Here is a 19,984-nt window from a genome sequence, read left to right as displayed (position 1 = left end):
TATTATGCCTGTTCTGTATAAAGTGGACATTAGGTGATGAGGATAGATGGTGGCATGGAAGGGGAATAAGGGATATAAGGGGGTACAGGTGTGCATGTGGGTGTGAGAGGAAGTGAGGGTGTGGCCATGATGACAACTAGCAATGCCCCAGTAAACAGAAGTCGGATTTCTAGCTTGCAGGTCTTACACAGCTCCATTTTTGCTTTCACCCTGCCTCCAAAGCTGGCAATTTCTTGACTCATCCCTGCAACTCATCCACCCAGCTGGGAAGAGGCAGACAGGGAATTCCATAGTGGAGATGTGTTTGCAGAGTCCAGAGTATAAAATGTGTGTAGGTCTTGACACTTTGCAAACGTCTGGCCTGGTAACTCTTTTTCTGCAGCTAGTGGCTGACCTACTGAGTATTGCCTGTTTCTATCATGCAAAACTTAAACCCATGGATTAATAACACTCATTGCCTGTCTACAGATAAAATAAATAAATATCTAGTGGTTCATTACAATGGTGGCACAGTGGCTCTGCTGCCTGACAGCACTAGGGACCCAGGTTCAATTCTCACCTCACACAACTGTTTGCACATTCTCCCAGTGTCTGTGTGGGGTTCCACCAGGTGCTCTGGTTTCCTTCCATAGTCCAAAGATATGTAGGTTAGGTGGACTGGCCATGCTAAACAACCCATCGTGTCCTAGGATGTGCACGTTAGGTGGATTAGCCAAAGGAAACGAAGTGGGGCTATGGGTCTGGTTGGGATGTTCTTTGGAGAATTGGTATGGACTCGCTGGGCTGAATGGCCTATTCCTATACTATAGAAATTGTATGACCTATCTGTGGTAGAGAATTCCAAAGGTTTACAAACCTCTGATTAAAAACATTCTCCTCATGTCAGACTCCTTACTTTTAAATTGTGCACCTGGTTCTAGCCTCCTCAATCAGGGGAACATTTTATATGTATCTATCATGTCTGCCCTTTTATATATTTTCTTAGCATCAACGAGATCATTCTTCACAGCTCGAGGGATTACAGGTCAAGTTTGTCCAATCTCTTTTCTCAATGGAGTCCCACCAACCTGGAAAAGAGTCTGATGAAGCTTTGTTGCATTGCCTCTATGGCAATAATATCTGTCCTTAAATAATGAGATCAAAATTGCACACTCGACTCCAAATGAAGTCTAATCAAGCTCCTGTACTCCTGTACTCAAATCCTCTTCCAATAAAGATAAAGATTCCATTAGCCTTCCTAATAGATTTCTGTACTTGCATGTCAGCCTTCAATGGCTTGTCAACAAGGACATCTAGGTCTCGTTGTACATTCACACTTTCCAACCTCTTACCATTTAAGAAATATTCTGCATGTCTGTTTCTCACACTGAAGTAGTTAGCCTCACATTTTTCAATGTTATATTCCATCTGTCACATTCTTACTCATTCACTAAGCCTATTCAAATCCTCCTGAAGCCGTTTTATAGCTTCCCCACAACATCCATTCCAACTTAACCTTGTATCACCCTCAAATTTGAAACTATTATTTTCAATCCCCAACTTCAAATATATTGTGAACAGCTGTGGCCCAAGTAGTGATCCTTGAAATATCCCATTAGTCACAGTCTGGCAACGAGAGAATGACCCATTTATTCCTACTATTTTCTACTAGTCATTTATTAATCCAAACAATCTAGTACCACCTAACCCATATGCTCTAATTTTTCTATCTATCCTGAGGGACTTGAATTGTGTATATTTGTGCACTTACCACTGCATGGTTCAGCCATAGAGGAATGAATGCATCAAGATCTTCAGGGTATACCAGTGCTCTGTCATACGTGAACAAAAGCCAAAAGGATGTGACAACGAACTGAAAAAGGTCACATTAAAAATTAACAATACAGAAGCCGAGTTATAATAGTTGCTAACATTAATTCAGTTAAACCAGAAGCTATTCAATTAGAAGTTGCAATTGATTCATTTAACTATTCAATTGGATTTTTAGAAATGCAAATTTAGAAGTAGAATTAAAATTAGAATTAAGTCTAAGATAAAAGTGTGCATACGTTACACTGATCTGTGGCTTCTGACAGCTTGGGCGGCACAGTGGCTCAGTGGGTAGCACTATTGCCTCATAATGCAAAGGACCTGGGTTCAATTCCAACCTCAGGCAGCTGCCTGTGTGAAGTATGCACATTCTCCCAGTGTCACTATGTGGCTTTCCTCCAGGTGCTCCAGTTTCCTCTCACGATCCAAAGATGTGCAGGGTAGGTGAACTGGCCATGGGAAATTGCCCATAGTGTTCAGGAATGTATAGGTTAGGTGCGTTAGTCAGGGATAAATGTAGAGTATTAGGCTAAGGGAATGGGTCTGGGTGGCTTACTCTTCAGAGGGTTAGTGTGCACTTGTTGGGTTGAATGGCCTGTATCCACAATGTAAAGATTCTATGAATACCAGCTATAGAAGTACTAATGGCAGAGTTCTCTTAGTCTTCCAGGTACACAGTCCAACACCAATCAAAAGCAGCCTATGTGACTGTTCAGTGATTAGTCCTTTACCGACAAGGTATCATTCCCATTTGCTCAACAACAAAAGTCACTTCACTTCAAAAGTAATTAATTAATTTAGAAACATTTTCAGATATTCAGAGATATCTGCCATATAAAAGGAGAAAGTGAGGACTGCAGATGTTGGAGATCAGAGGCAAAACGTGCAGCGCTGGAAAAGCGCAGCAGGTCAGGTAGCATCCGAGAAGTAGGAAAATCGATGTTTCGAGCATAAGCTGTTTATCAGGAATGTCCTTCTAGTTCCTACGTGAACCTGCTATGTTGTTCCTTACCTGAACCCATAATATTGAATTTTGGTGTTACAAATTAGATGCTGCAATTAGGAAAAAAAAAGGGCTGGTACAAACTTCCGGGGGGGAACGTCATTGAATTAGGTGGTGGCTTACCTAATACTGTCCTGCTTCCGTAAAATCAAATTCCAGGCGGGAAGGCCCATAGTTGACCTGACTTCATTTGCAGCACTTAAATGGTTAATTAAGGATCACAGTGAGCCTCCCCGTCACCATAGCTTCCATTCACTCCTGCAGGCCCTTCCTCCTGCAATCCACAGTCCCTATTAGGACCTATAGGGTCACTTGTAATCACCTGCCTGGAACATTACTGAAAGAAACATTCACACAAAAGGAATCCCAGTCCTTGTCATTTAACAAAAGGAGCCCAATTTGCTGTCAAGCATTTCACAGAACTCACAGTACCATATTGATTTTCACCAGATTACTAGTTCACCAAGATATCCACAGGCTGATAGTGAAGCCGAAACCAGATTGCAAATGGTCAAGGCGTTTTCTGTCAGAGAGCAATGACCTTTATCTTACACGCTTCGATCACTATGCAACCCCACTTCAAAACAGTTTGCTCCAAATGGGAAGGAGGTTGAAATCTCTATTTCTATTCTCCCACATACACTCAAGTTGCATCTACAAACAGAGGGCATGAACAAGGTGAGGGAATCACACGAATGGTCCTGTTCTAATCAAAGGTGACACCACAACAAGCACCACAGAACACGTAGAAAACCAGACCTTGATCCAGTGTGAATTCATGATCAAGCTTGTCATGATCAAGTGCTTAGACTAATGCCACACCCATGGGTCCAATATCAGAACAACCTTCTACACTGAAGAAGCAACCATCAACAGTGTTTGGCTGACCAGAGATAGCATGATCATTAATAGATACAAATGACAGCCTGAATAAAGAACTGAATGATCAGACAATTTTCACTCTGTCCAACAGAATCCAAAAGTTTCTGTGGAGAACTTAAAATCGCATTGTCCTCAAATTAAAAAGAGCTGAGATCATGGTAAGTAGACTGGCAAAACTGTTACAGCAGTAATCACTTGGAAGGATTTGGAAAAGAGAGTGAGATGTGTAATGGGGTGGTACAATGGCTCAGTAGGATCAGTAGGACAGAGATCATGGGAGTTAAATGGGAGCTCAGCAGATAGGGTCTCACATCCATCCTAACCATCCAGGATTTTTCATTTTGGAGTTAAAACATGGCAATGGCTTCTTGGTGCCTTCAATTCTGCTATGGTCCATAGTGCACTTCCTCATGCAATCAATTGAGTTTCAGATAACTTTGTATGCAAACAATAGAGTATCACATGTAACTGATGGGCACAAATCCTTGCCTCTACAAGGACCTGTTGAATGCTCTGGCACCATATTTAAAAGTCATCTGAGCATCTCTTCTCTCAATACAACATGTCAGTCACTTATAGTCATCAGTCCCAAACCACTTGCATATCTCACCCACTCCCAGAGATTTCTCCAATTTGACAAAAGATGACTGCACACTTTAATGATGCATCATGTTGCAGGTCAGATCGGGAGTCTTCCTTCGTGATGGCTGAAAGAAGTCTGTCTTAGGCAACCTGAGGAGTCAGTAATACATGAAAGAAACTGAAAATGAACAATCTCCTCAACTCTGCAAGAGTAGGTGCCACCATCTTCTCACTGCAACCTCAGACTCATCAGGGCATCATAGAGTCTAACTCTGTCACCATGTCACACAAACCTGTTCATCTATCACATGCAGGATATGTCCTGAGGGATTAGGTGACAATGCTGTCACTTTAACAAGGTTATTTTGATTTTGATTTGTTTCAAGAGAGGTCGTAAAGGCAGAGGTGTCAGAGTATCTAGTTTAACAATGGCAAGGAAATGGCCAGTTCTCCCCACTCAGGTTTTTTCTAGTTTGAAATCTTAAGCCCTGCCCCTCTATTTATCCTTATCATATTCACCCTCAGAACTGTATGTTTCAGGAGTTCCTTTAAATATCCTTATCTTTGGACAATTTTTGACATTGTGATATTCAGAGTCACACTGAAATTTTCTATTTCCCATGGATGCCACTTATCGTTGGCTATCACCTGAATCCTTCATTTTTCCTTGATTCAGAAATCTGTTAAAGGTATGACACCTTTGCAAAATGTCTTTCAGCAATTCAAATCTTATATGGACACTTAGAACAAAGTACCGTTTGAATTTCATTCTCTGCATTGGTGCAGAACCCCCAAACTGTCCTTGATAGGTGGATGGAAATTATTGTCCCTCATCTTTTGAGGGCAGCAGACACTTGTTCAAGAGGAAAGTCAGAACAATGAATTTGAACACAGGCCAAACCCAAAGGTCTGTGAGTGAGATTTGAGCACAATCTAATAGGTTAAATACTAGCACTTACTCCAGAACTTCAAAATCAAATTTCTCCCGCACCTTCCTTCCAGCCGGATGCCCACTCCCCTCCCCGTCAGAGGCCACAGTGATGGCAAACTCTGCTTGGGCTCCACATGCGGAGTACCCTATGTTGCTTTGGGGGGAGAGGTGTATGTGAGGCAGTGTCAATATGGCCACTGGGCAGTCTTCAGGGTAGGGCAGTTCCCCCTTACATGTTCCACCTCTCAGCAGAGCTGGCACCGCTCACTGTCTGTCGACCAGAAGATGTGGTAGGTCACACCCTCGTGGATCACGGTGCCTTGGTCACCTTCTTCCAGGCCAAGCAAATTAACACCTGGCACTGGAAGAGGAGACGTACTTAAGAGCAGGGTCCTTTAGTCCAAGCGGGAGTGGTCTGACACCTGACCAGATTTGACCCAGGTTGGGGAGGAGAAGCTCACTATCAAGAAAGGGCAGGACGTTGAAAATCACAATCCTCTGGGCTGTGACCTCCAGAGGATCAACAGGCAGAAATGTACCACCCCCAGTGGGGCTCCTCTCCACGGGCAGGGGTACTGACTGCTCAGACTGCAGAATGTAATTGGCCTTCCCATACTTTTTGGCTGCAGCAACAATGGATAGTGGGCCAATAATGCCAACCATGGCCCTGCTGCAGGTCTCAATGGTCCTACCGGGTGGGGACAGGCTTTAACCCTTCGGCCTTTTGTAAGGGGCCTAAAGGGGATGGGTCACAGCTGAGGCTGAAGGAGTCAGGCCGAAGGTCATGGCTGACCCAGCATAGGTATGGCTAGGCCCTGCTACCTTGAGGCTAGCCATGTCACCAGGGGATGGAGTGGGGTGGGGGAAGACTAATGCTGCAGGAAGTCAACTGCTGGGCAGCAGCAACAGTTCTCAGGTGAACAGGTTACAGGAAGGCACAAGGCAACAACAACAGTCCTTGGATGGAGCCTGAGGCTGGGCCCAGACAGCAGCAACAGAGGTGGGAGTCCCAAGCAGTGGTAGTAGCTAGCAAGGCCTAGGCAATGGCAGCAAAAGCAGCATAATCAGGGGCTCAGTCAGCAGCATCAGCTGAGCTAGGTCCAGGTAGCAGTAGTAAGCTCAGGGTTGCCCCGGCCAGAGTAGCAGCAGAGCTGGGTAGGTCCAGGCAGCAGCAGCAGATCTAGGCCCAGCCAGCAGAGGATCCAGGGAGGCCCAGGCTCCAGCAGCAGAAAAACTGGGTAGCCCGGGCAGCAACAGTTGTAGTAGTAGCAGCAGTAATAGTACTAGTAATGGTAGTGGCTCAACATAGCCAAGAGATACATACTCTCTAAAAGGAAACTAAAATGCACTGGCTGTATTGACTGATGATACACTCTAGCCAGCCTAGAGTCAGTCCTCAACTGAGGGGATTCTAATTTCCTGGTAATATTGATCAGCCAAGGCTTTTTTGGTTCACCCAGGGTAACAGTCCCAATCAAGAACCTTGTAGTTAACAAGGTCCTCCTTGTTCCAATCACTACAATACTGTACACAACCAGACCTGAATGAGCACTGATATAGAGGAAAACTGCCTGAAAAGCACAATGTAAGGTAGTAAAGAAGGCATATGACATGCCTCTCCATCAGCCAGGATTAAGTACAGAAGTTGGCAATCATGTGACAACTGGATAACTCAAATCACATGTTTTGAAAGGGATAAACAACACGGCATTGTGTGTGGGAAATCATATCTCACTAACATGATTGAGTTTTTTGAACAAGTAATGAAGTGGACTGATAGGGGCAGAGTGGTGAATGTGTTCGATATGGACTTCAGTAAGGTATTTGACAAGGTTCCTCATGATACACTTGGTTGCATCACATGAAATACAACTAGCCATTTGGATACAGAATTGATTTGAAGGTAGAGGACAAAGGGTGGTGGTGAAGGGTTGCTTTTCAGACCGGAGGCCTGTGACCAGCGGTGTGCCACAAGGATTCATGCTAGGTCAACTGCTTTTCACCATTTACATAAATTATTTAGATGCGAACATAGGAAGTATAGTTAGTAAGTTTGTAGATGACACCAAAGTTGGAGGTATAGTGGACAGCGAAAAGGGTTACCTCAGAGAACAATGGGATATTGATCAGATGGGACAATGGGCTAAGAAGCGGCAGATGGAGTTTAATTTAGATAAATGCGAGGTGCTGCATTTTGGAAAGGCAAAGCAGAGCAGGACTTATATACTTAATGGTAAGGTCCTGGGAGTGTTGCTGAACAAAGAAACCTTGTTCAGTTCATAGTTCTTTGAACATTGAGTCACAGGTAGACAGGAAAGTGAAGAAGGCATTTGGTATGCTTGCCTTTATTGGTCAGAACATTGAGTATAGCAATTGGGAGGTCATGTTGTGGCTGTACAGGACATTTTTGGAATACTGCATGCAATTCTGGTCTCCCTGCTATAGGAAGAATGATGTGAAACTTGAAAGGGTTCAGAAAAGACTTACAAGCATGTTGCCAGGGTTGGAGGATTTGAGTTATAGGGAGAGGTTGAATAGGCTGGAGCAGTTTTCCCTGGACAACATGGCTGCTGTTATAGTTATGCTCAATTTCAATTTGGAGGGCTCCAAAAGGTGGTCATTAAGTTCTTAAGCAGCATCCTTCATTCCCAAGAATCCAACTGTGTGTCTGTGAAAGTGGCTGAAATAGCTGAGAGATTTAAAAATGCCTAAGTATTAAGAAACAACAGAAGCTACTGGGGAATCTTGCACACACTTGAAGGAAAACATTGTTATGGGCACAAAACACCTGGAACATGGAGTTGGCGGAAGGATATTTAGTTGGTGAAGTTTTGTATGGCAAAATGGTGCAATGTATCCTGCATGAGAGGAAAGCCTGCTAATTGGCAAAATTCTGTATTCAAGATACCAATTCAACAGGTAATTAAGGTGCACCATCCACATGAGCAAACGGAGTCACTGTCTTAATACAATATAGGCAAGACTAGAAATGAGCCTACATAAAGGAGAAATAACAAATATATGGACAGGCAGTTCCACAAACTCACCTGAAATAATGACAAAAATGGACTAGATGCTAAAGTGACAAAAAGCCAGAAGAATTGAACACCTATGCTTTATCTGGTACTTTAGTTGACAGGCAGCATCCAGTGGTGGAGAGGTAAATGTTTCTGGTGTACCTTTCTTCAGGACTAGGGGTGGATTTGGGGGGAGCTACAGATAAAGGGATAGGGTGGTGAAATGGGGACAGGTGAAGGCAAGTAGACAGTACGACCTGGTTGGTCCAGTAGGTGGCTGGAAGTGGAAGGGGGAGGAAAGGACTGGGAAGGGAGTCAGGGAATGGGGATGGAAGTTATTTGAAATTGGAGAACTCAATGTTGTGTCCCCCAGGCTGTAGGGAGCCCAAGTGGAAGATAAGGTGTTGTTCCTTCAATAGGAACTATGGTTTGTTTTGGCAATGCAAGAAGACAGGTACGGTCAGGTTGGAAAGGGAGTGGTTGGGGGAATTGAAATGGGCGGTGACTGGGAGGTCAGGTCGGCCCCTGCAGGCGCGGCTGAGATGCTCGGTGAAATGTGCCCTTAGTTTACGTTTAGTCTCCCCGATGTAGAGAAGACCACATCGGGAGCATCTGATGCAGTAAACTAGGTTGGAAGAGAGGAAAGTGAACCTCTGTCTCACCTGGAAGGTCTGTTTGGGGGCCCTGGATGGAGGTGAGGGAGGTAGTGTACCAGCAGGTTTTGCATTTTTCCATTTGCAGGGGAAGGTACCTGGGGGTTCGGGGGGGGCTCAGTGGGGAGAGTGGCACAAACCAAGGATTGGCAAATGGAACGGTCCTTGCAGAAGGCAGAGAGGGATGGGGAGGGGAAGATGTTCTTGGTGGTGGGGTCTATTTGGAATTGATGGAAGTGTTTGAGGATGCTGTGTTGATGTTGAGACTGATGGGATGGTAGGTGAGGACAAAGGGGACTCGGTCTTTATTGCATGGGTGGAGGTTAGGGCAGTGGAATGGGGAATGGAGGTGGTGCAGCAGAGAGCTGTCTGGAAATACAGAGGGAGGAAAGGCACATTGTTCAAAATAGGTGAACATCTGGGATACTCGCAGGTGGAATGTCTCCCTGCCTGAGCAGATGCGGCAGAGATGGAGGAAGTATGGGTTGAATTCTTGCAGGATATTGGGTGGGAGGAGGTGTAATCCAGATAGTTATGGAAGTCTGTAGGTTTGTAGTAGACATCCGTCTGGAAACTGTCACCGGAGATGGAAATGGTGTGGTTAAGAAAGGGGAGGGAGGTGTCCGAGATAGACCAAGTGAACTTGAGAGTAGGGTGGAAGTTGTGGGTGAAGTCGATGAACTGGTCCAGTTCAGCCTGGGTGCAGGACACTGCACCAATGCAGTCATTGATGTAACGGCAGAAGAATTGGGGTACAGTGCTTGTGTAAGTACAAAAGAGGGATTGTTCAATATAGCCGACAAAGGGACAGGTGTAGCTAGACCCATCCAGGTACCCATGGCCACCCCCGGATTTGGAGGAAATGGGAGGAGTTAAAGGAAAATTTATTGAGGGTGAGGACCAGTTGGGTGAAGCAGAGGGGGGTACTGGTGGAGGTAGACTGGATGGGATTATTGGGGAGGAAGAAACAGAGAGCCTGGAGGCCATTCTTGTGGGGTATGGACATGTATAAGTACTGCACATCCATAGTGAAGAGAAAGCGCAGTGGACCAGGGAACTGGAAGTTTTTGAGGATATGGAGGGCATGGTTAGTGGCATAGTGCCTGAACTAATGGGGAGAGGACAGAATCAAGGTAGGACGAAGTGAGTTCAGTTGGGCAGGACCATGCCGAGACGATGGGTTGGCCAGGGTAGTCAGGCTTGTGGATCTTGGGGATCAGGTAGAACTGGGCAGTTCAAGGCTGGGGGGCTATGAGTTTGGAGGCAGTGGAGAAAAGATCACCAGAGGCAATGAGGGCATTGACGGGGTCTTGGATTTGGGTCTGATGGGTCGCGGTTGGGTTATGAGCAAGAGGGAGGTAGGATGTGGTGTCGGAGAGTTGGTGTTTGGCCTCTGTGATATAGAGGTCTGTTCTTCAGTCTAGCATCATCTCGCCTTAGTCAGCGGGTTTGATAGTGAACCAGGGTTTTTTGCAGAGTTGTGCCCCCTCTGTTGCTTTTTGCCATGGCTTTTCTCAATTGTTTTACTTTCTCCTGATTTTGAAACATTATGATTAGTGCAATATTATGTTCTAAAACCAGTACAGCTGGTTTTAACTTCCTTCCCATTTACAATTTTGCTGACGTTCCCATTATTCAACATTGTTCCTGAGTTCTTCCGCATCAGTAACTTCAAAGTCTTGACTGGTTCATCTGCCTCCCTATCCAACTGAGAATGCAACGGAGAACTTTTCACCCAACTAATCCCTGTCACCAAAGTGAATGTGTTGAAAACCTTAATCACAAATTGATGTCTATTGTCTAATACTAGTTCTTTCAGGAGAACCACTTATCACAGAGATCCTTTACAGAGCTCAGATAATGGAGTCTGCCGTACTGGAATTAGATTTGCCACTTGAATCTTGAATATTAGTTGATTAGGATTAAATACATCGTCCCTCTAAAATTTAGCCTTTGGAAACAGTCATGAAACCATTAGCCCAGTGGGCATAGGTTATGAATAGGAGAAAGTGAGGACTGCAGATGCTGGAGACCAGAGTTGAAAAGTGTGGTGCTGGAAAAGCGCAGCAGGCCAGGCAACATCCAAGAAACAGGAGAATCGACATTTCGGGCATAAGCCTTTCTTCAGGAATGAGGCTGGCGTGCCAAGCAGGCTGAGATAAAAGGTGGGGGGGAAGGGAGTTTGGGGGAGGAGTGCTGGGAATACGATAGGTGGAAGGAGGTGAGGGTGAGGGTGATAGGCCGGAGAGTGGGTGGGGGCGGAGAGGTCGGGAAGAAGATTGCAGGTCAAGAGGGCGGTGCTGAATGTGGGGATTGGGACTGAGATAAGGTGGGGGGAGGGGAAATGAGGAAGCTGAAGAAATCTACATTCATCCCATGTGGTTGGAGGGTTCCTAGGCAGAAGATGAGGCGCTCTTCCTCCAGGTGTCATGTGGCCAGGGTCTAGCAATGGAGGAGGCCAAGGACCTGCATGTCCTTGGCAGAGTGGGAGGGGGAGTTAAAGTGTTCAGCCACAGGGCACACATAGGTTCCGAATAACATAGGTATGTGTATATACACACCTGTGTACATATATTTTATATATATACACACACACACACACATACATACACATACAACGTTACCTCTGCAGAGAAGGTGCGCAAAAACGAGATCAACATTAGATTTTGGGAGGTCCATTCCGAAGTTGGATAACAATGGGGAAGAAGCTGTTCCTGAACTTGTTGGGACGTGCGTTTAAACTGTTGTATTTTCTGCCTGACGGAAAAGGTTGGAAGGGGTTATAACCGGGGTGGGAGGAGTCTTTGATGATGTTGGCTGCTTTCCTGAGGCAGCGGAAAGTGTAGATGGAGTCTGTGGCTTGCGGGATAGTCTGGGCTGTGTCCACAACTCTCTGTAGTTTCTTACTGTAGTCCTGGGCAGAACGGTTGACACCTCAAGGTCTAGAAGGATATGGACTAAGTGTGGGGAAGTGGGGTTAGTGTGGATGGACATTTCGATCAGCACGGACCTGTTTGGGCCAAAGGGCCTGTCTTCAGCTGCAAGACTCTAAGCCGTGATTCATCCAGATAGAACATTTTCTCTGGTGGATCTGTAAAAGTGGGTGAAGGTTCTCGTGGACTGGCTGAATTTCCTGAGCCTCCAGAGGAAGAAGAGGCAAAGTTGTGCCTTCTTGACTGTCCCATCAACATGCATGGCCCAGGACAGATTGCTCGACCCTCTCTACCTCAGCTCTGTAAATGGGCGGGAGGGTGGGGCACATTCCCTCCTCCTCGCTTCCTGAAGTCAATGACCAGCTCTTTGGTTTCGCCGACATCGAGAGATTGTAGTGTTTGCACAAAGCACTCTATCGTTTCCGGTGTTCTGTCTTGTCATTCCTGATAAAGGGCTTATGCTCTCCTGCAGGTCCTGGGCCTCCTCCATCGCCACTCCTTTACTACTTAATGCCTGGAGGAAGAACACTTCACCTTCCACCTCGGAACCCTTCAACCCCATGGCATCAATGTGGATTTCACCAGTTTCCTCATTTGCTCTCCCCCCACCTTACCCCAGTTCCAACCTCCCAGCTCAGTGCTACCCTCATGACCTGCCCCACCCATCAATCTTCCTTCCCACCTATCCACTCCATCCTCCTCTCTGACTTATCACCTTTACCCCTACCTCCAACCACCTACTGCACTGTCAGCTACCTTCCCCTCAGCCCCAACCCCCTCCCATTTATCTTTCCACCCCGGAGGCTCCCAGCCTCATTCCTGATGAAGGGCTTTTGTCCGAAACGTCGAATTTCCTGCTCCTTGGATGCTGCCTGACCTACTGTGCTTTTTCAGCACCACTCTGATCTTGACTCTGATCTCCAGCAGCTGCAGTACCTACTTCTGCCTATGTATAACACACGTCAGGTATGTTATCCCAAACATCTTTCAAAATGACTGGGTGCCAAACTGCACTGCATTTTGGTTTTTACTCTGCATTTTGTGATGCCTAGATACCCCCATGAAGTATCTAACATTTCTCATCACAGTGACTTTGGTATAATCATTCTTTGATCGTAAACCAATAAATCTTCCACTAATTTCAAGAGTGTTTTCAGCACTCAGTCTTCTGGACTACATTTCAACTACCCTGGCAAGTAGAGTTGTCTGATTTTGTGTATATTTTTGTCAGACTTTGAAACTACACAAAGCAATAAATTTATCCTCTGTTGATGATAAAATGTTGGTTACAGCCATGGATTAAGACTCTATATTTCTTCTACAAACATAAGGTCTTCTTTATCAATTTGATCCTTTGCTCCTCTCAATAGTAAATCTGCTGTTACTTGGGTCTTGTCTGGTCAATTGGCTTCAGCCAAGCCTGAATCCTTCTATGAATAAAAGACTTTTTTAAAAAGACTTTTTTTGGGTCCTAATAATGTTGGTAAAGGTTCAACTTGGAATTGAAGTTCCAGGAGATAGTCTGTGAATCTTTCAAAGCCCTGTGTAACGAGTAACACTTCCTTTGTTTTCTGCTGTTCAATCTCTGTCAAAGCTATCAACATAAAATGGAACAGGTTTCACGTTCCATCAGTTTGCACTTGACTGAGAACTGCTTCTGGTCCCTTCTCATGAGGCATCTGTCATTGCTAGTGTGAATAAACCTGCTGAAACATCAGTAGAAGGTAACTTTGCTGTAATCTTTTCAAAAGCAGCAGTCTGCTGTTGACAATAAGGTTAAAAATCACACAGCACCAGGTTATGGTCCAAGAGGTTCATTTGGAAGCACTAGCTTTCGGAGCACTGCTCTTTCATCAGGTAGCTGTGGAGCAGGATTATAAGACACAGAATTTATAGCAAAACATCATAGTGTCATGCAACTGAAATGATCTATTGAACAAACCTAGATTGCTGTTAGTCTTCCATCTTTTAAAATGGGTTGCAGGTTTTGGTTCATTAGTATGTAAATCCCAGAACTTCTTTCAAATCACATTCTTGAGATAATGTAAGGTTTTACAAAAAAAAAGGTGTTGTGTCAGCTCAGGCAATGCATTAAAGGTGTAAGGTTAGAGTCTGTCTTTATCCACCCCAGTCCAACACTGGCACCTCCACATCACTGACTACAAGACCATTACTGGCATTTATTTCACCATGATTTTGTGTCCTTCGGATTGTAAACCTTAAAAATGCATTGGTGTTTTAGAAACATTTAGTGTAAGACTTACAAAGACCATAAGACATAGGAGCAGAAATTAGGCCATTCAGCCCATCGAGTCTGCTCCACCATTCAATCATGGCTGATAAGTTTCTCAACTCCATTCTCCTGCTTTCTCCCCGTAACCCTTTATATTCAAGAACCTATGTCAGTCTTGACTATATTCAATTACCTGGCCTCCACAGACTTCTGTGGCAGTGGATTCCATAGAATCCCCACTCTCTGTCTGAAGACATTTCTCCACTTCTTCATTCTAAAAGGTCTCCCCTTTACTCTAAGACTCCCCTCAGGTCCTAGTTTCTCCTACCAATGGAAACATCTTCCCAATGTCCACTCTGTCCAGGCCATTCAGTATTCTATTAGATTCCACTTCATCCTTCTAACCTCCATCAAGTATCGACCCAGAGTCCTCAAACCTTCCTTGTATGTTAAGATTTTCATTCCTGGACTTGTATTCTGTAGTGCCTCTAACATGTCCCTGACACACTGATCATGTGCTTTCTTCATTTTACCATGTATTAGAGGCTTTCATTCTTTTCCCGGATTTTAAATATTGCCTTTTGGAAAATTTCTGATGTGGAGGCCATTCCAAACAGCAGAAGCAATAACATCCAAATTGTAATAAATGTATTCAATCTTGACTGTTGATCCAAGACCATCTGCCAGAGCTCACTGTCTACATTCAGTTTTTTTAAAATGTTGCCGAACTATTGTCACCTGACAAAAAAAAGGAGGGATTGCTCTTCTAATTCTTTTGTTTAACGAAGTAAAATCCACACAATCTTAATTTATGAACCCTGAACATCATTTTGTCAGTTTTAGCACTGGCAATATGATCACTTTCAGTCATGTTTTCCAACTGAAACGTTATTTACACTCTTTAGCCCAAACCTGATTGTTTTCCAGGTTTGTTACATTCGGACACGAACTGCTTTACAATCTGAGGAGGGCTGAGCAGTATGTAATCAATCATTGACAAACATCCCCAGTTCTGACCTCATGACAGAGGTTGTTGATAAAGCAGTTAAATTTGGTTGAAATGAGGACATTACTCTGAGGAACTCCTGTAGAGATGGCCTGGAGCTGAAATGATTGACATCCAACCACCATAACCATCTTCCTGTGTATTGGTATAGCTCCAACCAGTGGAGAGTTTTCCCTGAATTTCCATTGGGTCCAGTTTTTGTTGGGGCTCTTTGATGCCACACTGGATCAAATGTGGCCTTGATGTCAAGGGCAGTTACTTCCCTCTCATTTCTGGAATTCTGCTGTTTTGTTCATGTTTGAATCATGACTGTACTGCAGTGAGAGCCAAATAAACCTGGCGAAACCCAAACTGGGCAACAGTGAACAGGTTATTACTGAGCAAATGCTGCTTGATAATCTGTTGATGACACCTCCCATCACTTTACTGATGACTGAGAGTAGACTGATGGAGCAGTAATTGGCTAGATAAATTTGTCCTGGTTTTTCTGTGCAGGACATACCTGGGCAATTTTCCACATTGTTGGGTAGATGCCAGTGTTGTGGCTGTACTGGAACGACTTGGTGCATGTACAGCACATTTTGGAGCACAGCTCTTCAGTACAAATGTTGGCATATTGTCAGGGCTCATAGCCTTCGCAGGATTCAGTGGCTCCAATCATTTCTTGATGTCTTGATATCACCTGGTGTGAATTGAATTGGTTGAACACTGCGAGGCTAAAGTGAATCAGCCACTCGGCACTTCCAACTGAAGATTGTTGTGAAAGATTCAGTCTTATCTTTTGTGCTACCATACTGGGCACTCCATCATTGAGGATGGTAGATCATCATCCTCCAGAGAGTTGTTTAATTATCTACCACTATTCACAACTGGATATGGTATGATAGAAGAGTTAAGAGCTGATTTGTTGAGCCCTTCTCTTTAAAGGCTGTGATTGTCCTGTGAAATGTACGTGGGTAAATTAACTTGAAAATAAAGAATGCAATGTTATCTTACAAGTCAATATCTGTCATGGTCATTCAGGGTTTCTTGGCAAAAATCACTGTTCAGCATAAACTGGTGTCCACAAAATTGTAAATATCTTGATGAAGCATTAGCAAAAAAAAAATTTAAACCTCACTTTTTTTTAAGTTAATAGTTGAATTCTTCGAAATAGCACAGACATGCTTCAACTTACCAACTAATATGTAATAGAACATAGAACGTAGAAAAGTACAGCACAGAACAGGCCCTTTCGCCCACGATGTTATGCCGAGACTTAATCCTAACATAAAATAAAATAACTTAACCTGTGCACCCCTAAATTCTCTGCTATCCATGTGGATGTCCAGCAGTCGCTTAAATGTCCCCAATGACTCTGCTTCCACCACCACAGCTGGCAACACATTCCATACATTCACAACTCTCTGCGTAAAGACCCTTCCTCTGACGTCTCCTCTATACCTTTCTTCTAATATCTTAAAACTATGACCCCTCGTGCCAGTCAATCCTGTCCTGGGGAAAAGTCTCTGGCTATTGACTCTCTCCATTCCTCTCATTATCTTGTATACCTCGATCAGCTCACCCCTCTTCCTCGGTCTCTCCAGAGAGAAACATCCGATCTTAGTCAACCTCTTTTCATAAGGCAAGCCCTCCAGTCCAGGCAGCATCCTGGTACACCTTCTCTGCACTGTCTCCAAAGCCTCTGTATCTTTTCTATAGTAGGGCAACCAGAACTGGACACAATATTCCAAGTGTGGTCTCACCAGGGACTTGTAGAGCAGCAGCAAAACCCCACAGCTCTTAAACTCTATCCCCCTGTTAATGAAAACCAAAACCCTATATGCTTTCTTAACAACCCTATCCACTTTGAGGGATGTATGACCTTGCACACCCAGATCCCTCTGTTCCTCCACACTGCCAAGAAACCTGTCTTTAATTCTATATTCAGCATTCGAGTTCAACCTTCCAAAATGCACCACTTCGTATTTATCCAGGTTGAACTCCACCTGCCATTTCTCAGCCCAGCTCTGCATCCTGTCTATGTTGTGCTGCAGCCTGCAAAAGCTTATCAACGGCAGCTCCAACCTTTATGTCATCTGCAAATTTACTAACCCACCCCTCAATCTCCTCATTCGAGTCATTTAAAGAAAATACAAAGAGCAGGGGCCCAAGACAGAGCCACAGAGTCATAGAAATGTACAGCATAGAAACAGAACCCTTTGTCCAACCCGTCCATGCCAACCAGATATCACAACCCAATCTAGTCCCACCACCAGCACCTGACCCATATCCCTCCAAACCCTTCCTATTCATATACCCATCCAGATGCCTTTTAAATGTTGCAATTGTACCAGCCTCCACCACTGCCTCTGGCAGCTCATTCCATACACATACCACCCTGTGTGAAAACGTTGCCCCGTAGGTCTCTTACATTTTTCCCCTCTCACCCTAAACTTATGCCCTCTCATTCTGGACTCCCTATCCTATCCATGCCCCTCATGATTTTATAAACCTCTATAAGGTCACCCCCTCAGCCTCCGACGCTCCAGGGAAAACAGCCCCAGCCTCTTCAGCCTCTCCCTATAGCTCAAATCCTCCAACCCTGGCAACATCTTTGAAAGTCTTTTCTGAACCCTTTCAAGTTTCACAACATCTTTCCGATAGGAAGGAGACCAGAATTGCACGCAATATTCCAACAGTGCCTTAACCAATGTCCTGTACAACCGCAAAATGACCTCCCAACTCCTGTACTCAATACTCTGACCAATAAAAGAAAGCATACCAAACGCCTTCTTCACTATCCTATCTACCTGCGACTCCACTTTCAAGTAGCTCTGAACCTGCACTCCAAGGTCTCTGTTCAGCAACACTCTCTAGGACCTTACCATTAAGGTGTATAAGTCCTGTTAGGATTTGCTTTCCCAAAATGCAGCGCCTCGCAGTTATCTGAATTAAACTCCATCTGCCACTTCTCGGCCCATTGGCCCATCTGATCAAGATCCTGTTGTAACCTTCTTCACTGTCCACTACACCTCCAATTTTGGTGTCATCTGCAAACTTACTAACTGTACCTCTTATGCTTGCATCCAAATCATTTATGTAAATGACAAACAGTAGAGGACCCAGCATCGATCCTTGTAGCACTCCAATCAACACCCATTCAACACTGACCTCCAGGCAGAATACTTTCCATCTACAACCAGTCTCTGCCTTCTGTCAGCCAACCAATTCTGAATCCAGATAGCCAACTCTCCCTGTATTCCATACTTCCTGGCTTTATGAATGGGCCTATCATGGGGTACCTTATCAAATGCCTTGCTGAAGTCCACATACACCGCATCCACCGCCTAACCTTCAACGATCTGTCTTGTCACCTCCTCAAAGAACTCAATAAGATTTGTGAAGCATGACCTGCCCCTCAAAGCCATGCTGACTGCCTTTAATCATGCTATGCTTTTCCAAATGGTCATGAATCCTATCCCTCTGAATTCTTTCCAAAGCCTTGCTGACCACAGACGTAAGACTGACTGGTCTGTAATTGCCAGGGACTTCCCTATTATCCTTCTTGAAAAGAGGAACAACATTCACCTCATTCCAATCCTCTGGTATGACTCCTATGGAGAGTGAGGAGGCAAAGATCTTCGCCAATGGCTTAGCAACCTCCTTTCTCGCTTCCCAGAGCAACCTAGGATAAATCTGGTCTGGCCCTGGGGACTTATCAATCTTAATATTTGCCAAAATTACCAGCACATCAACTTCATCAATCTTGATCTGGTCAAATCTATATCCCAGCTCCTCAAAGTTTTCATTCACAACAAGGTCCCTTTCCTGAGTGAAAACTGAAGCAAAAAACTCATTTAGGGCTTCCCCTTTCTGCTCAGACTCCACGCACAAGTTCCCTATGCTATCCCTGACTGGCCCTACCTCTTCCCCGATCATTCTTTTATTCCTCACGTATGAGTAAAATGCCTATCGGTTCTCGCTAATCCTTCTTGCCAAGCCTTTTTCGTGCCCCCACCTGGCTCTCCTCAGTCCATTTCTGAGCTCCTTTCTAGCAAGCCTGTAATCCTCTAAAGCTGTGCTAGATCCTTGCTTCCTTCACCTTACGTAAGCTGCCTTCTTCCTTTTGATGAGAAGCTCCTCTGTTCTCGTCATCCAAGGTTCCTTCATCATAGCCCTTCTTATCTGTCTCAGAGGAACAAATTCGTGCATCACTGGCAACAACTGCTTCTTAAATAAATAGTCTCCACATGTCTGCTGTGCCCTTTCTGTGGAACAATTGCTCCTAATCTGTACTTCTCAACTCCTGTCTGATAGTGTCATAATTTCCTTTTCCCCAATTAAATATCTTCCCTCAGTAAATGCTCCTTTCCCTCTCCAAGGCTATGGTAAATGTTAAAAATCACACAAACCAGATTATAGTCCAACAGGATTAATTGGAAGCACTAGCTTTCAGAGTGCTGCTCCTTCATCAGGTGGTTGTCAACCTGATATTGGGAAAGTTGAAATCACCCATAACAACAACCTTTCTACATCTGCATTTTTCCAAAATCTGCCCACCTTTGAGTTCTTCAATCTCTCTACTGCTATTAGGGGGTCTGTAGAAAATGCCCAATGAGGTGGCTGTTCTCTTGCTGTTCCTAACTTCCACCCACACTGACTCAGTAGGCAAACCTTCGTTTCTGTAGCTGTGATGCACTGATTAACAATGCTACATCATCTGCTCTTTTTCCATCCTCCCTGTTCTTTCTAAACTATCTAAACCCTGGTACATCAAACACCCATTCCTGCTCCAGTGAAACCCATGCCTCCGTTATGGCCACAACATCATAGCCCCAAGTACTGATCCATGCTCTAAGTTCATCATCTTATTTCTGACTGTAACCCAGCTGTCCTTGTCCTGTGTCTAAGGAGTGACGACCTCCCTGTACATCCTCTCGATTTCTCCCTCAG

The 19,984-nt window shown here is 44.6% G+C and overlaps 1 protein-coding gene across 3 annotated transcripts in view; it reads right to left on the bottom strand.

Annotated features, from left to right (window-relative positions):
- Positions 1–19,984, bottom strand: part of LOC140465004 (androgen-dependent TFPI-regulating protein-like) — a 122,484-nt gene that overhangs the window by 53,637 nt on the left and 48,863 nt on the right. For 2 of the 3 annotated variants that reach the window (XM_072560779.1, XM_072560781.1), the window contains one exon: positions 1,751–1,852. The exons of the other annotated variant lie outside the window; for it this stretch is intronic. In XM_072560779.1, the coding sequence (XP_072416880.1) occupies positions 1,751–1,852 (102 nt within the window). The remainder of the gene's footprint in view (positions 1–1,750; positions 1,853–19,984) is intronic. 3 annotated transcript variants of the gene reach the window in all.

The sequence above is a fragment of the Chiloscyllium punctatum genome, chromosome 41 (assembly GCF_047496795.1).
Source record: "Chiloscyllium punctatum isolate Juve2018m chromosome 41, sChiPun1.3, whole genome shotgun sequence".
Taxonomy (NCBI): domain Eukaryota; kingdom Metazoa; phylum Chordata; class Chondrichthyes; order Orectolobiformes; family Hemiscylliidae; genus Chiloscyllium; species Chiloscyllium punctatum.
The sequence above is the reverse complement of the archived record's forward strand: the minus strand, read 5'-3'. Positions and strand labels throughout refer to the sequence as shown.